The 17,331-nt window shown below is 52.3% G+C and overlaps 1 protein-coding gene across 1 annotated transcript in view; it reads left to right on the forward strand.

Annotated features, from left to right (window-relative positions):
• Positions 1-17,331, forward strand: part of ADCYAP1R1 (ADCYAP receptor type I) — a 57,126-nt gene that overhangs the window by 19,360 nt on the left and 20,435 nt on the right. The window contains exons 5-11 of the mRNA XM_072599200.1: positions 379-491; positions 1,083-1,180; positions 4,327-4,459; positions 4,583-4,736; positions 4,921-4,981; positions 5,668-5,737; positions 7,312-7,403. Coding sequence (XP_072455301.1) covers positions 379-491; positions 1,083-1,180; positions 4,327-4,459; positions 4,583-4,736; positions 4,921-4,981; positions 5,668-5,737; positions 7,312-7,403 — 721 coding nt within the window. The remainder of the gene's footprint in view (positions 1-378; positions 492-1,082; positions 1,181-4,326; positions 4,460-4,582; positions 4,737-4,920; positions 4,982-5,667; positions 5,738-7,311; positions 7,404-17,331) is intronic.

The raw sequence follows: 17,331 nt of genomic DNA on the forward strand, positions 1-17,331 counted from the left end.
GCTCTCCCACAACCTGAAAGAGAAACATCCGCAGATCAGAGTCTGTTCTGGCCCTTGGCTCCCCCTGAGATTCCACTACAGGCGCAGCTCTTGGGATGGAGATGAGTCTTTCCCTCTGGACTTGAAGGGCTTCTGCTCAGGTAACCCCAACCATGGGAGAGGCGCATTCTGAAAATGTAGGGATGTCACATTGTCTTGAATGAGCTCTTCATTTCAAAGAGGAGGGAACTGAGGCCAAGAGACAGGCAGTGACCCTCAGGGCCCATAGTCACCCAGCAAACAGGGCAGAGCTGGGTGGAGCGGATAGCACCCCAGCATTCCTGCCACACCATTTCTGAAGACCCTGACCTCTTTCATCCTTGGTCTTCTTGTCTTCAGACACTGGGGTCGTGAGCAGGAACTGCACTGAGGACGGCTGGTCTGAGCCCTTCCCCCACTATTTTGATGCTTGTGGATTCGATGATGATTATTTTGAGGGCGGCGGGAACCAGGTAGGTGGAGATCCCCAGGTCCCCAGGGACAGTTCTCTGTCCCTGTCTGTCTGTCTGTCTCTGTTCTTCTCTTTCTGCCTATTTGTCTCCATCTCTTGTCTCTCTCTCTTTCACACACACACACACACACGCACACTCACACACATGCCCCTGCCCAATCAGTGAATGGCCTCCTTTGGTAACTAATGACCTTACTATCTACAAGGCTAATAGGCAATGCCTGAATGAATGGCCATTGGCAAAGAATTGGTCTGAAGCCCTCTCCCTCTAGAGAACCCACAGCCCCAAGTCAGAGCTAAGGGAACATCCTCCTACCTGGCTTAGAGGGTTAAGTGGTAGAACACTGACAGAGAGAGGGAACTCCCTGGTGCCCTGGGTGCTGCCCAGCCACTGCTGCATGGGGTTCTTTTTGGGGAGGAGGATGAAGGGGAGCCCAGGACTGAATGAGTGTCATGCCCCTCCTGCTACCCTGAGAGGGAAGATGCCAAGGGAGGGAAGCCCAGCATGCAGACAGGCTAGGAAGGGGGCAGAGGTACCCTGGCTGAGCCTGTGTGTGTGTGTGTGTGTGTGTGTGTGTGTGTGTGTGTCCAGGATTACTACTACCTGTCAGTGAAGGCTCTGTACACAGTGGGCTACAGCACCTCCCTGGTCTCCCTCACCACAGCCATGGTGATCTTGTGCCGCTTCCGGTGAGTATCCCCAGTCCCCCCAGGTTCCTCCTCTTGGGGCCACCCCCGGGCACACCCTCACCTCTTTGCCTCTTTCTCCTGCCCCCCTTTCACAATAGTTAGAGCCCTCACCTACATAGATGGTTCTTGGCTTCATATCTGTTCTTATTTGATCCTCCCCACGGCCATGGGAGAGAAGTCCTGTTAGCAGCCCCATTTTACAGATGGGGAGGTCAAGGCTGAGAAAGAGGAAATGATTTGCAGTGTCACACAGCAGAAGTTAAGTCAACATGTGCTTAGTGATCCCCAACTAGTTATTAATGAATGTGCCAGGGACTGTGTTAGTAAGTGTTGGGGACAGGATTCGAACTCAGTTCATCTTGGCTTCAGTGCAGTGCTTCAGGCCCCTGCCCCCAGCTGCCTCTTGTGCTATGTCACACAGGGCTCCTGAAGTTCCAGATGTCCCGACTTGTGGCTCCCATCCCATCCCCAGATTATCTGAGCCAGTGACCTCTGTCCATTGGCCAGTCCCTCCCACCTTAGCCAGCTGCCCCTCCCCAGGCCTCTGAGGATGCCCTGTTCCTTTCCCCTCAGTGTTCAAGGTAGACTAGAATCCCCAGGGTTTCTTCAAAGAAGCTGGCCCAGCATGATCACAGGGAAGCTGCTAGGTCCATGTTTTCACTACAAACTTTGCTCTAGACTAGATGACACACTAGCACAGCCCCAAGTTCCCCCTCTACCCAGACCTAGAAAGATCCCTCCTAGGGCTTCCGGGGCCACAGACCTCCCAGGAGAGGGGACAGAGTAGGGAAGAGAAGGCACCTACCTAATCAAAGCTATGGTGAAGTCCCATGAGTCAGGAGATGAGCCAGGAGAGGAGAAAAGGTGTCAGCCAAAAGTTATGGGTGTGTCTAGACTGTTCAGTACCCTGTTGTGCACAATCTTCTGGCCCAAAGGAGCCCCCAGTGCTGCCTTGATTGTCCTTGGAGGGCCAAGGCCCAGGCTTGGGTATAAATCCTCTGGCCCCTCCCATGGGGGAGGATGTTTGGGAAGGGGCTCCCAGTTCTGTGTATTTCCCAGGGGAGCAGCCAGCTCTTGCCTACCTTGGACTGCCAAAGAAAGGAGTCAGGGCCAGCAGACAGAGGTAGACTGAGCTGGGCATCAGCGGCCCATCCCATCTGGAGCATCCCCTTCCCCTGGTCCCATCTGGCTGCACTTCAGCCTACATACAGTCACCCTGGAAAGATTGGGGCAAAGCTGGGGAGTCTATCATGGGGCTGCTGGAAGAGATGAGGCAGTGACCGAGAGGGAGCAAGAGTGAAAAAGTGTCCTTCCCCTTTTCTCTGCAGTGGGGTACAGCACAGCATGGGGGGGCTGAGCCATGCAGGCAACAGGGGGAGGCATCTAAGGATAGGCATCCCCCATGTGGTGAGTGCCTTTGTCACTGGGCATAAATGAAAGAGACTTACAGATCCAGAGAAGTCAACCTATTGTCCAGATGAGGAAACTGAGGCCCACACAAGGAGGAAGAAGGACATGACCAAGGTTACATAGGCAGGGGATGGCACAGGAAGAGTGCTCTGATCCAGACTGGACAGGACAAAACAAGGCCATTTGAGAACAAGTTTCTGTCAATCTTTGGACCCAGTGCAGCTAGCACTGGAGACTGCGGGGCCATCTCTGTGACTGGAACACTGGACTGACTTGTGCCGGTTAAGACCCATCTTGGATAGGGAGATCCACCTCCAATCTGGGCTAACTGAGAAAAGCATTTCCAGAGCCAACTTCCAGTTGAGCAGCAGCCAGGGTGGAGACCTGGAGTCAAAGGGAATCCTCCAGACACAAATGGAAGCTGACCGCCTGCTCCTCGTGCCAGGCGAGACCCCCATGGGGGTGACACACAGACCCTGGCAGCGACAAAGATTCTTCAAGACATTGGCTGGAGGGGAAGCGACTCCATCCACTTAATACCAGCTCCAAGTGATGGAGTGTTGTAGGGTCTGCAAGCACTCACTGTTCAGTATCATCATATTTGAGAGTCACAATAGATAGATTCTCTTATTACCCCAGCTTTACACATGAGAAAACTGAGGCTGACAGGATAGTAAGCCACTTGCCCAGAGTCACATACCTGGAATACATCTGAGGCAGGATTTGAATTCAGGTCTTCCTGACTCTAGCACAGTACAACTTAGCTCCTGACCCTCACCTCTGGGGTCTGGGATCACCCACTCAGAGTTGGAGAGTGCAGCCTGTGCCTAAACAAGAATCTCCTCCACCTCCCTCTGGACAAGGGGCATCCAGACTTTGACTGACTGAGCCCTTCAGGCAGGGAAGTGCTCCCCTCCCTGTCCACCTGGGCACCCCTGCTCCTGACTCTGCCCTCTGGGGCCACCCATCACACTCAGGATGCTTCTACGATGTGAGAAATCTGCTGACTCTTCCTGGGGTCCTCCTTTCAACCACTGTGCACCCCAAAATCCCCTCTGTGGCCAGAAGTACTAGCAGTGCCCACCACAACGGGTATATGGGAGAATCATGGAAAGAAGGGGGAATTCCTTAGAGCTGAGAATGAAGAGAGGTGAACCCCACCTGGGAGTGGAAGCAGTACAGATGTGGGGGTTGCAGTCACATCAGGAAAGCACGAAGCCTCACCCCAGGAGAGTCAGCAAGGCTCAGGGGAGCAGGATGTAGGTGCTGACCAGGGGGCTGGCACAGGGTGTGAGAGGCTTCAGAGGGAGGCCTTGGAGGTGGGGTGTGTCTGGGGTCACAGACAGACAAAGTCAGCCTCCAGTAGTCGCCCCTGGGTCTGGGGGAATCTAGGAGGGATTTGGAAGAGGCTCACCTACACAGGCCTGTGGGTCCTTGGAGGCTTTCTGGGGTCTCTGTGGCTCAAGAAGAGGTCCTTGGTCCAGAACATCTGTCCTGTGTTGAGAGGGGTCTTGTCTGTCCGGGGCTTTCTAGAGGAGCATTGAGGGTGGAAATGAAGGCAAGAGCCTAATGTCTGAGGCCTTCTTCTCCCTAAGGACCCATCCACAGGATGTGGAGGCTAGGCAGGAGGAGGGTGCTCCAGGTGGGGAGTACAGTGTGGGCAAAGGTGGAGCTCCCGACTGCGCTTGATGGGTGGCTCTACTGGAGCATCCTTTGCCGCTTTCTCATCCCCCCAGGAAGCTGCACTGTACTCGGAATTTCATCCACATGAATCTCTTCGTGTCCTTTATCCTGCGGGCAATCTCGGTCTTCATCAAGGACTGGGTGCTCTATGAGGAGCAGGACAGCAACCATTGCTCCGTCTCCACTGTAAGTGGGCACCGGGCGAGGGAGGGAGGCCCCATGGAAGGAGCCCAGACCTCACCTCCCAGAGAAGGGAGGCAGAGACCCCACGGATCAGACGCAGGGCCTCAGTTTCCCCATCCACCCTAGGTGGAGTGCAAAGCAGTGATGGTGTTCTTCCATTACTGCGTCATGTCCAACTACTTCTGGCTCTTCATCGAGGGACTCTACCTCTTCACTCTGCTGGTCGAGACCTTCTTTCCGGAGCGGAGATACTTCTACTGGTACAGCATCATCGGCTGGGGTAAGTGGGGGATAGGGGGGAGGGAGAGGGAGGGAGAACAGGAGTGGGAAGGGAAGAGGAGAAGGGATGGGGAGAGGAGGAGAAAGGGAAGGGAAAGAGAGGAGAGAAGGATGGGAGGGGAGAGGGACCTGGAGGGTCTTCAGAGATCCCACGCCCTTCTCTCTCCTTGGCTCTGCTCCTACAGGCACACCCACCATCTGTGTGACCGTCTGGGCCGTCCTAAGGATTCACTTTGATGATAGCGGGTAGGTGTGCCTGTCCCCCTCCAGTCACAGACTGACCCCTCCCCTGGCCCCTGACCAGCCCGGCTCCCGAGCGCCAGGCCACAGCTGGATCCGCGATGGGGGGTGCGGACCTGCAGGTGTGGCGAGAAGATCATCTCCCAGAAACAGCTCAGCCTCTGCAGCCCTGGCCCAGCCTCCGGGGCCCCCTCCCAGCTCTCAGGGCGCTCCCCGCCTCCGTGGTCCGGAGACAGCCGAGAACCCGAGGGAGCTGTCCAGCAGGGCAGGAGTCCTCTGTGGGCGACCCGGACCTTGGGAGGCAGAGGCGGGGCTTAGGATGGCACTGTCGGGCTGAGGGACGACCCAAGGACAGGAGGCGAGCCCGGATTCCGGACCGACGCGGCCCTCGGGCTAAGACTCCCCGAGACATCCGTCTGGCCTCTCCCACCCTGAGCCCCGTTTCCTCTCTGAAGCTATTTCAGGGGAGCATTTCGGTCCCCGGGAGGGAGGGGCAGAAGAGCCCGAGGATAGAACCCCTCTGGGAGGAACAGTCCTTCCTCTGCCCTTCGCGCCTGAACTACTGGACTCGCCTTAGTCTCTGACTCTCTGTCTCTGTCTCTGTCTCTCTGTCTCTCTGTCTCTGTCTGTCTGTCTGTCTGTCTGTCTGTCTCTCTCTCTCTCTCTCTCTCTCTCTTTCTCTCTCTCTCTAGCTGCTGGGAAATGAATGACAACACAGCCCTGTGGTGGGTCATCAAAGGCCCCGTGGTGGGCTCCATCATGGTGAGTGATCCCAGTGAAGAGTGGGGGGGGGGGGGTTCCAGCAGGTCCAGGACTTGGGACCCCAGGGGCGGGTCTTCTCAGCCACCTGGCCCATGGCCAGGTTCTGTCCTTGGGGCTTCTGGTGGCTCCTTTCACCTAACCATCACCCGGGGTGTGGCTGTGCAGTGGGGGAGACATTTAATTCAATCCATTGGACATTTAGAAAGCCCCTGTCATGCACCAGGAAGAGGAAAAATGGAACCCAGCCCCTTCCCCTACATGGGCACAGATTAGCCAGTAAGAACAGTGAACTGTACAAATGTTCTCTCATTTGTTTATCACAGCAGCTCTGGGAGGTGGTACTGTTATTATCCCCATTTTACAGTTGAGGAAACTGAGGCAAGCAAAGATTAAGTGACTTGCCCAGGGTGACACTGCTCTTAAGTATCTGAAGCTGGATTTGAACTTATCTCCCTACTTCAGGTGCAGAGTTTGGTGCCCTGTGGTACCTGTGTGCCCTCTGGCAGAGGGGTTGAGTGGAGGGCTCAGGAAGGCCTTTTGTAGGAAGGGAGCATTGGGCAGAAATGAGAAGGGAAGGAGTCCAATAGCCTGAGCAAGGCCTGGAGACAGGACATGGAGGCTGAATTTAGGGAGCAAGTAAGGCAGCTTTCAGTCTGAATGGGAAGACAAAACTGGTGAACACCCAACAAAAGAGAGCCTGCCCTCAGAGAGCTTCCCTTCTACCATGGAGACAGCAGTCCATGCACAGAGAGGCACCAAATACAAGAGGCAAGATCAGGAAAGAATAGAGCAGAGCTTTGAAGGAAAACCAGGAATTGCAAGGGCAGAGGGAGGAGAGAGGGCACTCCTGGCATGGGCTCAGCCTGAGCAAAGATGCAGAGGCAGGAGATGAGACATTGTGAGCAGTGATAGAATTGTAGATTGTGTGAAGGGCTGTGTGAAAGCCAGAGTGAGGACTTGTATTTGGCTGGAGAGGGACCCCTGGAGTTTATTGTGTAGATCTGCTCTTTGAAGAGACCCCTTTGGAGGCTGGATGTACTGACATGAGGGGACTTCTGAGGCAGGCAGACCCCCAACAACGACTGTCCCAGTCCAGGCCAGAGGTGATGGAAGGGGGCTTCTCTATCAGAGAGAAATTATGAAGATAGCATAAGATAGTATGACAGTGAAAATCAGGTAAACCGAGGCACAAAGTTCCAGGCACGATCACTTTATTAATAAAGCACACTGATACATAGGAACTCAGCTTCCTCAGCAAAGCCAAGACCCCAAGGGAGGGGGACAGCTTTGGGGGGTGCAGAACAAAGTACGGAGCATCGTAGACAGGGCAAGGTATGATTGGGTCCAGGGCTGAGGCTGGGGGACTATATGAGAGGCTAGAGATTGGGAGTCAAGAGGAAAGTGTGCACACTTCAGAGTGGTAGGTGCCTGTTGATAAGAAGTGTATGACGCACAGGGAGGCCCTGGGCAGAACCTTGGGGAAACGCTCCAGGGTTGTGCTCTGGCCCCTCCCACAATGATGGAGGCTGAGCGGACCAGAGCTTGGGCCATCCTCTCTTCTCTGCCTTCCTCAGATTAACTTTGTCCTCTTCATCGGCATTATCATCATCCTAGTCCAGAAGCTCCAGTCTCCGGACATTGGAGGCAACGAGTCTAGCATCTACCTGTGAGTACCAGGCCTGTGCCAGGCCCACCCTCATCCCTTGCTCAGGCTGCTCTGGAGTGTACACATAGGAAAAAGAAGCACATGGAGAGGGTGGTGAGGGGGCGGGGTTCCCCTGATGCTGGAAGCACCCAAGAGGGCCAATCTGCACCCTCTCCAGGAGCTCATGGTAGGAAAGAGGAAGTTCCCAGGCTGGCTGCCATTCTGGCCAAAGACCTGATGCCTTCTACAAAACGAGGTGCGCTCTGCTTCACATCTGTGGGGAGAGATGCCTCAAAGTTTCTGGTCCTGTGGAAAGCTGGTCAGAAATGGCTGCTCCTGGCCCATCTGACCACCCAAGAGATTGCCCTAGTCCCCCAGGCTTCCCCACAGTCCACAGACTTTTGAGCCCCCAGGGATGTAGCCTCTCCTCATTTCTTCCACTGATGACCAAACAACGGATGCCCAGAATCATCCCATCTCAGGGCTGGGAAGAACCTCAGCTTGTCCAAACCTGACCAAAAATCCTCTCCAGTCATTCAGCGTCTGCAGAACCCCCAGTGACGGAGTCTTCACTACCTTACAAAACATGCTGGTCCACTTTGGAGAAGTCTGGCTGCTAAGAAGAGTCTCAGGACAAACCCCTGCATCCCTACCCCCTTTCCTTGTTCTGCCTCTGAGGCTAAGAACAGAAATATTCCACCCATCCTTGACGAGTCTGTTGAGTTCCCATCCTGGGTGTCTCCATCAGATCTATTCTCTCAGCTTGACATCGCCCCATCTTTCCATGGATCCCTCTGGCCCTGCGCTCTCCAGGCCTCTCCCTCTGGCCCACTTCCTCTAGATGCTCTCCAGCTAATCACACCTTCCCAGGAAAGGCCATTCACCATCTGTCCAATACCCCTAAGCCCCTCTCCGTGCCCTGGGGTGGGAGGCCTCCTTTATGGCTCTAACCAGTCAACTGAGCTCCCAACAAGCATCTCCGAGTGCCACCTGGACGTGCTGTGGGCATCGTGAAGTTGGTGTCTCCAGAGCTCCCTGATAGACATACACATACATATACATACACATAGACATAAAGACACATACACACATGCAGTACACACATGAACACATACACATGCCTACCTACATAGCATGCACATATACACATACATACTTACACAATGTACACACATGCGCATATGCACATGCATTCACATATACACACATACGTGCACACATGCATACATGTACACAATATATACATACATGCACACACACTCTCTCTCCCTCCCTCTCTCCTTCATAATTCTGCCACCAAACTTGCCCCTTCCTCTGGCCGGCACTGTCTTCTGAGTCCAGAGCCCGCCTCTCATCCCTCAGGGCCTCAGTGGCCTCAGCAGACTCTCCTAGGTAGATCCTGGCCTCCCCTCTGGCTCCTCCATCCCCATCAGCTCCCCCAACCAGCAGGGCTCATCCCTCCTGCCTCCCCAAGCCCTCTCCCATCTTTGCCCTTGTTTCCAGTCACCCTGAGGCCTCTGCCTTGGGCCAGTTGCTTCCTGTATCTCCCCTGATGAGTGGAGCTAACCTCCGAATTGTTTTGGGCCCCCCCACCTCCCGCAAAGGCTTAGCACAGGGTGTGGCCTGCAGCACAGCTGCCAGTGAGCTTCCTGAGACATCCTCCTCAAGAATTTTCAACAGCTCCCTATTGCCAATGAGATAAAACGCTGCCTCCTCAGCTTGTTATTTTAGGTGCTGCTTGGACGGCAGCTCGTAATGGAGTTACCCTTGTAATCTTTGTTCATGATTCAGAACTAGAGGGAACCCCATCAAGTACAACCTCTTCATCTTACAGAGGCCCAGGATTTAAGTGAGTTAATTGCCCAAGGCCACATAGGTAGGAAAAGGCAGAGAGACAGAGACAGACAGAGATGGAGAAAGAGAGACAGAGAGATAGAGGAGAGACAGACTGAGGAGAGATGAAGAGAGAGAGAGAGAAGAGAGAGGAGAAACAGAGAGAGAGAGAGACAGAGAGAGAGAGAAGACTGCTCTGTTGTCAGGCTCCAGACATCACTTTTCCCACTGTAGCACACTCCCCTATCCCATATTTATCCCATTGATTTTTGGATCCAAATGGAATATTTTACATTTATTCCTGCTAGCTTTTATTAGATTCAGCCTACCCTTCCATCCTACTGAGTCATCCTTGGTAACCACTTCTATCATCTCTCCTGTTGCTCTTGTGCTCACCCTACTGTCTCTGCAGACTTGATAAGGATACCCTACATTCCCTTGTCTGAGCAGCGCAAAGCTGTGCCTAGATCCCCAAGGCCCTCGCCTGGTGACCTCCAGTCCTCTGCTGGAGTCAAGACCATCGATGGGTGTCTTGATGTCCTTCAATGTTGTTTTCCCTGTGTCTTGGGGTCCTCATACACCTGATTCTTGGGGTCCAGCTCCCTCCACCCTGTTGGAGTCTTCCCAAGTTTCTCTCCTTTCTTCATCTCCATTTTCACTCATGGCATATTTTTGTGTTGTGCTGGGGATGCTTCTGTCCCAAAGTCTCCTTCCCCTTGCTTGTCCTCCATGGTGCAGATGGCCTGCTTAGAGGCACAGACCTCACCAAGTAAGACACATGAGGGACCTCTCCAGTGTAATCCCCAGCGACTCTTTGGGCCTCTCAGCCACGGTCGGGGTCTCCTACCTCTTCTTGTTGCTTCTCCACCCAGACCTCCCTCCTTGGGAAGCCTTCATCTCCCCCCTCACCAGTTCTGAAAACTCCAAGAATGGCAGCAGTACCTACTCTCTCCTGTCTTGTCTTGTCTGAGGATTTGGAGCTGGCCAAGCTTCCCAAGTCAGGACATCCACGGAACGAACAGGCCCATTCATTCCATGTAGAAAGATGCCCCTTTGGCCTGGAATGTCTGTCTTCAAGACTTTCAGAAAGTCTGGCCCTGGGTTCCTGTGCCCAGGCAGGGAGGTAGGACAGAAGAGGGAGGCAGGGCTCCACAGGCCTGAGGCTCCAGGACACTCTCCTGGCAAGGCTATCTTCTAGGGTCCCTCAGACTTCCAACAAGCTCAGAGCTGAGCCCAGGGCAGCTGAAGACAAGAGGACAGCAGTCCCTACCCTCAAGGGGCCTCCACCCTCCTGTGGGAAGTTTATGCTCTTCCCTATTCATGGAGAAAGGGAGAACTCCTAAGTCTTGGAGTCTTGAGGAGACAGCAGGACCAGCAGTTCCTCCATGCCTGATAAACTGTAGACACTGAGAGGGTCTGCTGGGGCTCTTCCTCCTGGAAGCCTTCTGGCCTCCACTGGCTAAGGAAGCAAAACTGTCACCCACCTGGGGATGGTCTGGACTCAGGTCTGAAACTCTGCACCATTGGGGAAGGGCGCAGGACAGAAACTCAGTTTCCTCACAGCTGTTTTTCCTATGTGTATAACAAGAGAGAATGAGAGAGAGAGAAATAGAGTGTGTGTGTGTGTGTGTGTGTGTGTGTGTGTGTGAGAGAGAGAGAGAGAGAGAGAGAGAGAGAGACAGAGAGACAGAGAGAGAGAGAGACCTGTTCCATTCATTGGCATTTTCTTCCCTGTGTTGTCGTCTTTTTTAAAGACAACTTGCCCAATCCTGCTCAGCATTTATGTACATGTTACGAATCAAGGCATCCTCTCCCTAGACTCAGAGGGGCTCTTGAGCTGGAGGGGGCTCACAGGGCATTGGGAGTAGCCCCCTAAATGCCCAGTGGGGCAGCTGAAAGCACCCAGGATCTCTAGGGAGATCAATCACTTCTAACATCAGCTACCCAGTCCTAGAATTGAGCCTCTCCCCTCCCCATAAAAGTCATGTGGTTCCTCCTCATTTCTGATGAGAACCTTTCACTGATGCCAACACATCTCATCTTGGCAGGCCTTCTGGAGCCAGAGAGCAGCTGCCCAGGGTTCCCTTTGAGCCCTTACACGAGACTGTAGCTCTGTGACCCTTCTCTGCTCCAGGCCAGGCAAAGGAGCTCTGCCACTGTCTGGGAGGCTCAGCCTGGTCTTCCCCTAACTGACCCCCTTTCCCCCATGGGAGTCTGACCCTGAGGGCCTTCAGACGTTATCTGCTCAGAGTAACAGCTTCCTGTTAGAAGTCATAAGAGGTCCCACCCCAGAAAGTTGGCAAAGAAATGGACTTTGATGTGACCCTGAGAGGCAGGTGATGACATGAGTCAGCCAGGGAACCCCTGGGTTCAAATCCTGCTGGAACAGACCCTGGGCAAATCACTTCTCCTTTCTAAGCCTATTTCCTTAACTCATAAAATTGTTCTGACATCAAATGAGATAAAACCTTCTGTAAGCCTTCCAGGGCTGGGGGAAGGTTCCTTAAGTGCCCCCAGGGCTGAGGAAGCTGGTGCCAACATGAGTTGTCCAGATAAGAATCATTAGATTTCATCTATTGGTTGTATGGGGGCAGGGTGGTTGAGGGGATTGGCAACCCTGCCTCAGTCATGCTCATAGTGTAGCAAACAGTCCAGCTCCTTAGGCATGGGCATCAGGTCACCAGCCTCACCAGCCGCTGCTGAGCACAGCAGCAAACCTTTTCTTCCTAGAAGGCAGGTTTCTGGGGCTCTTGGCTGCAGAGGTCCCATCTCTTCCATGGTGGGGGTGTGGATGGAAGGGCCTCCACATGAGCTTCCTCTCCTGAGAGGGCAGTGCTGAAGGAGGATTTTAGCAAGTCAGAAAGCCGCCTAAGCACAGCCTTTCTGCGTCCTGGTTCTGTCTCTGAATGGAGCATGTATAGTTAATGAACTGAGGGGGAAAAGACAGAGTGGTACAAAAGAGGAAGGAGGAGAACCAAGGAGGGAGGGTGCTGAGACAGCAGAAGTGTCTTTGGGCCACTCCACTGCAGGCCTGGATTTGGGGAATCCCGGAGAAGGAGAGAGAACTGTGACGCCAGTTCCAGCCAGCCTTGTAACACCAGCTGACTGCCGAACTGCTCCTCCTGCCCCCTTAGCCCTATCCCAAGTCAAGTGAGACTTAAAAAGGATCTGAAAGTATGGGAATATCGATCCAAAGAGTGTTGGAAGCTTCTCTGCTAGAGTGGTCTGCTTGAGTACTCCAGTGATGAAGAGCTCATTCAGAGGAGAGAGCCTAGTCTGATGTCGGACAGCTCCAAGTTGTGAGGAAGTTCTTACATACGCACAGTAGAAATTTTGCCTCTGAGGGTGAAACTGGGGGAGATGGCTGGGCCGGTAGGAGGTGAGCTGGGCCGTGAATGGGCACAAGCTGGGCACAAGAATTTCCTGATTGGGTCCCATCCTGTCTAGACAGGGGAGACACGATTCACAACCCCAGTCACTGACCTTGTGAGAGCCAGGAGGAGAATCTGGGGGTTCCACTCAGCTGAGCCAAGCCCAAAGGGCTGAAGTGACAAATGGGGGGACCTGTCCTTCAGACCTGCCCACCATGGCTCTCTGGTTTTTTCATTTGTTTCCAGAACAAATTTAAATCCGGGCTTCCTTGAGAAATTCCAAGAGGACCCCCTGCCTCTGCCCTCAGACCAGCATTCACTCCCTTTGATGTAGGTTGGTTTCAGCTGCTCAGAGTGGTAATGGACTATTCTTCCTCATGAACATGGCGCTTCTGACCCACCATCAGTAGAACACACATCCGGAGTTGTCTCCACCAGTGGGGGTGGGTCTACCCTGAGCCGTTTAGAGTCTGCCCCACAGACTCAGACCTGGCGAGGACTTCAGAAGCCGTGCAATCCAGCCTGTACCTGACCAAGGCTTTCACCCATCAGTCTCCCAGGGAGGGCTCATGCAGCTTGGGTGGGGGGGAGGGGAATGCTGCCTCTTAAGTCTCCTTCACTTCACTTCACGAAGTTCCTGCTCCTTCTATGATAGGAAATCCCTCCTCAGAGCCAGCTGAAATCTCCTTCATAGCAGCTCCTGCCCTTTGCTCCAAGAACGAAGCGAATTATGCTTCTTCCTCATATCCTGGAATGCATAGATTTCCACACTTGCTCTTTTACGGAGCACACTTGGAGACAGCCGTCTGGCACCCACTCAGTTTTCTCTTTCGCAGACTAACCACCCCCAGTTCTCTCTACTGATGTTGGTACAAGACGGCTTCCAGACATTCCTCCATCTAACTGCGCTTCTCTGCATCATCTCCAGGTCACCAGCGTCCTTCCTGCGGGGTACAGACTCCAGGTGTGGTGGCCTGGGCAGAGTGCTGGAGGCTGTCATTGCTTTCTCAGTGGCCCCAAACAATGCCTTTTCTTGGTAGCTGTTCACACAGTTCATTCACACTGAGTGTGAAGTCCCGGGATCCTCAGATCTTGTTTATCGGAACTCTTACTCTGGCCAGTCTGCCCTCATCTGGGGCTTGAGAGTTGATTTCTTTCAGCTTACACACCATACTTTACATTGTTTTCTTCTGTTCAATTCAGCCCATCACCTTGACCTATCACCGAGTCCTCTCTGCCCCCCAGCTTTGTGCTTGAAACACAGATAAGCCCACCATCGAGGTCTTCATCCAAATTCCTGATTGAAGTCCTAGATCTGAGGACAGATTCCTGGGCTGCACGCACAAGAGATGTCCCTCACTTCATTACTAACCATTCTGGTGGTCTGGTTCTTTGGCCACCTTCTCAACCACCTCCAGCACTGTGGCCACTGTGGGCCCCATTTCTCCACCTGGCCCTCAAGGATACCCCAAGCTGTTCTTTGGCGCCTGAGCTTCCTTTCCAAGACATTCCTCAACTCTACAGTGTTCATTGTATAGTCTGGGACTTTGCCAAGGATCCAAGTCCAACCCACTGACCGTTAGCTTGTAGACTCTCTTCTCTAGCCTTTCTTGAAAATCAGGCCAGCATTCCTCCTCCCCCAGCCCTGTGGCCTCCCTCTCGTTCACCATCATTATCTTCCACTGACAGTCCTCAGTACTGTCCATTCCAAACTAGAGCATGTAACCTGTATGAATCTGGTGAATGAGGCTCATGGAGGGCAGCCAGGTGTTTGTGTTTGCAGCCTCAGATAGGGGTGGAACTCATGGCCTTGTTAGCACTATGCTCTATCCACTGAGCTGACTAATAGGAGGGCATAAGGATGTGCCAGGTCAGCTGCTTAGCAGTAGAATGATCAGGGATGGAGCCCTGGGCTTGGAGGCAAGAAGATCAGTGTGGACCTGGACCAAATCTGCCTTTCTGCTCCAACCGTCCCCTTGTTCCTGGTTTAACCCTGGTGGCCAGACAGATATGGCTCACTCCTCCTGCAAAGGGTTTCTCTTCGGACAGCTGAAAACAGCTCTCATCTCCCCCCACCCCCAGTCTTCTCCTCTCTGTGCCAAGCACACCCACTTCTTTTAACTGGTCCTCTTATAAGCTGGCCTTCCAGGATGCCCCCCTAAGATTAATCTGCAGCTCTGAACCTCATTCCTTAAGTGGCGGTGTCCAGACCCAAGTAAGGCCCCCCTATGTGGGAGAACAAAGTAGAGGATGGAGGGCCTCTCCCTTGTCCTTCCTTCCCGGGAGCTAGCCATGCCTCTCTGTGCAGCCCAGGGGCAAGAGAGCTTCTCTGTCATCTGGGAAGGCTGCTGACTCAGTAGGGTCACAGCCTACTGAAACCGCAGCTGTTGGAGTCTGTTCAGACCCATTCTACCTCAAATATGCCCCACCTTCCTGTATCTGAGAAGCTGGTATTTTTTAATTCAGTTGTAAAATGTGTTTATCCTTCTTGAGTGTTATGTTGCCAGACTGGTCTGAGGCGTGTTAGCGTTGTGTCACCTGCAGAGTGGAGGTGTGTGCCCTCAGGTGTCTTTATCTCAATCATTGATGAAAAGCCAAACAGCACAGATCCCTGGGGCACCTCACTGGAGACCAGCTGAGTTCATAGCCAGCTACTGAGCTGTGCCATTCAGCCGCTTCCAAGCCCATCTAATTCTATTATTTTCTCATCCACTTCTTTTCCACCAGAATACCCTGTGACACCGTCATTAAAGGCTTTGTTAAAATCTTGATAAAGAACAGGCTGACCTTCCCAGATCTAATAGATCTAACAGTGGTAACTCTTTCAAAAAAAGGAAACAAGGTTAGTCCGGAATGATCTATTACTTTTTTAAACATTCTTTTTTAAAACTAATTTTATTTTTTCAGTAATGAAAACCCACCTTATATACTTCCCACCCACCTCTACCTTGAAAAAGAAAGAAAAATAAAACCCCTTATGACAAACATGTGGAGACAAGCTAAGCAAAGTCCTGCATTGGCCACACCCCCAAATGTATGTCTCATTCCTCATTTTGAGCCCCACACCTTCTGTCACCGGGAGAGCAATGAGTCTTCTGGAATCGTGGCTGGTTGGGGTGGCCGGCCAGACTCCCAAGTCTTCTGGTTCTTCCTCAGCTCATATAAGTCCTCCCAAGTTTCTCTGACATTCTGGATGAGATCACAATCTCTTCACATTCTTAGAGTGGCATCCTTTTCTAGATGCTCCTTGATGTCTCTTTGGTGACCTATTCTAGAATCTCCCCAGGAATTGAAGTCAATAACCATGGATTCTGTTCTCCTCTCCTCCCCCCACTACTTCTTTTGGTCAGTCAATCAACAAATATTTGTTAATAGCTACATTTATATAGACCTTTCAGGAGCACAAAATGCTCTGAGTATGCTCTCTGTTTGCTTTCTGAATTCTGTTTTGGTTCCAGACATTATACTAAGCATGGGGGAGACAAAGAAAGGCAAAATTGGTGGATGGCACTTCTCCAATCCCATGACTCCAGTAACTGCTTGCTAAATGCTTGTTGATTGGTTGATGTCACTGATGGGCTCAAAAGTCCCAATGAACAGGTACTTGAGGACCTGAAGCTAGAGTCCATTTGAGCAAGTGGCTTGAATCAGACCAGAACCATCAGGTGCTCTATTGCCATCTCCTTACTTACTCTGGGCATTTGCTCTGCATCTCTAGTCTGTCCTCTCTAGTGCAGAGGTCACGCTCTTTGGCAGAGAAAAGAAAAGTGAGGTCCTTACCTCACTGTACAACTCTGGCTTCTCCCTGTATCAGTGTTCATCATCCCACCTGCCCCAAGAAGAGATTTTACTCCTTCTCTCCTCCTCCCTTTTCTCCCAATCCAACATGAAAACCCCAACCTTTCTGTCCTTCTCAGCTACCCTCTCCAGCCTTAGCTCATCTTGATCTTTAGCCTTCCTGACACTGTTTTGACAGGACCATGCCACGCTCTTAGATCTATCCTTTCTTCCATATTCTTTACATAGCTTTTATATCTCTGAGTTGGTGAGTTCCCAGTGTGTCCCTAACAATCTCAGAATTTCAGAGAAGTCTCATTCTTTCTCCTCACTCAGATTGTTTCCCTTCTGGAGCATCTCCCATCCCTCCTGGGCTCACTTCTTCCTCAAAATCTTATTACACCACAGTCTGCCTATCCTTCCTCTGTACCCCTTGAAATCTCTTTCCCCTAAAGTGTATCTAACTATGCCCATCTTTCCTGCCCTTCTCTATCACAGATTCTAAGAGGAAGTGGTCACTTCTCCCTAGGCATCCCAGCATTTCCATAGCAGCAACCCAGTCTTCCCTGATCTTGAGATCAGATCCAATACATAATCTGCCCCTTGTTACTTGCTCCACCCTTTGAAGAATTAAATTATCATTAAGGCAAATCAAGAAGTTAAAAGCTCTTCTGCTTCTCATGGGGAGAATGTACTCCAGCAGATGTCTGACTGATTTCCCCCATCACTGCCCTACCTTGTCTCTAACTCAGGTTTCTGGCTGGTCTGTGGTTTCCCATAGTCCTCATCCACTCTCTGGTCTGTAGCTGACAAAATCACCCGTTTCCTCTTCTCTTGACCTTCATCCAAAAGCTCTCCATCATGTTTTCATTCCATGGTTCCTGAACCTCCTTGGGTATAAGAAATAAGGTATAAGAATCCCTTCTTAGCATACAGCCCTACCCCACCCTTGCTTTTACCTGTCCTAT

This window comes from Notamacropus eugenii, chromosome 3 (assembly GCF_028372415.1).
Source record: "Notamacropus eugenii isolate mMacEug1 chromosome 3, mMacEug1.pri_v2, whole genome shotgun sequence".
NCBI lineage: Eukaryota > Metazoa > Chordata > Mammalia > Diprotodontia > Macropodidae > Notamacropus > Notamacropus eugenii.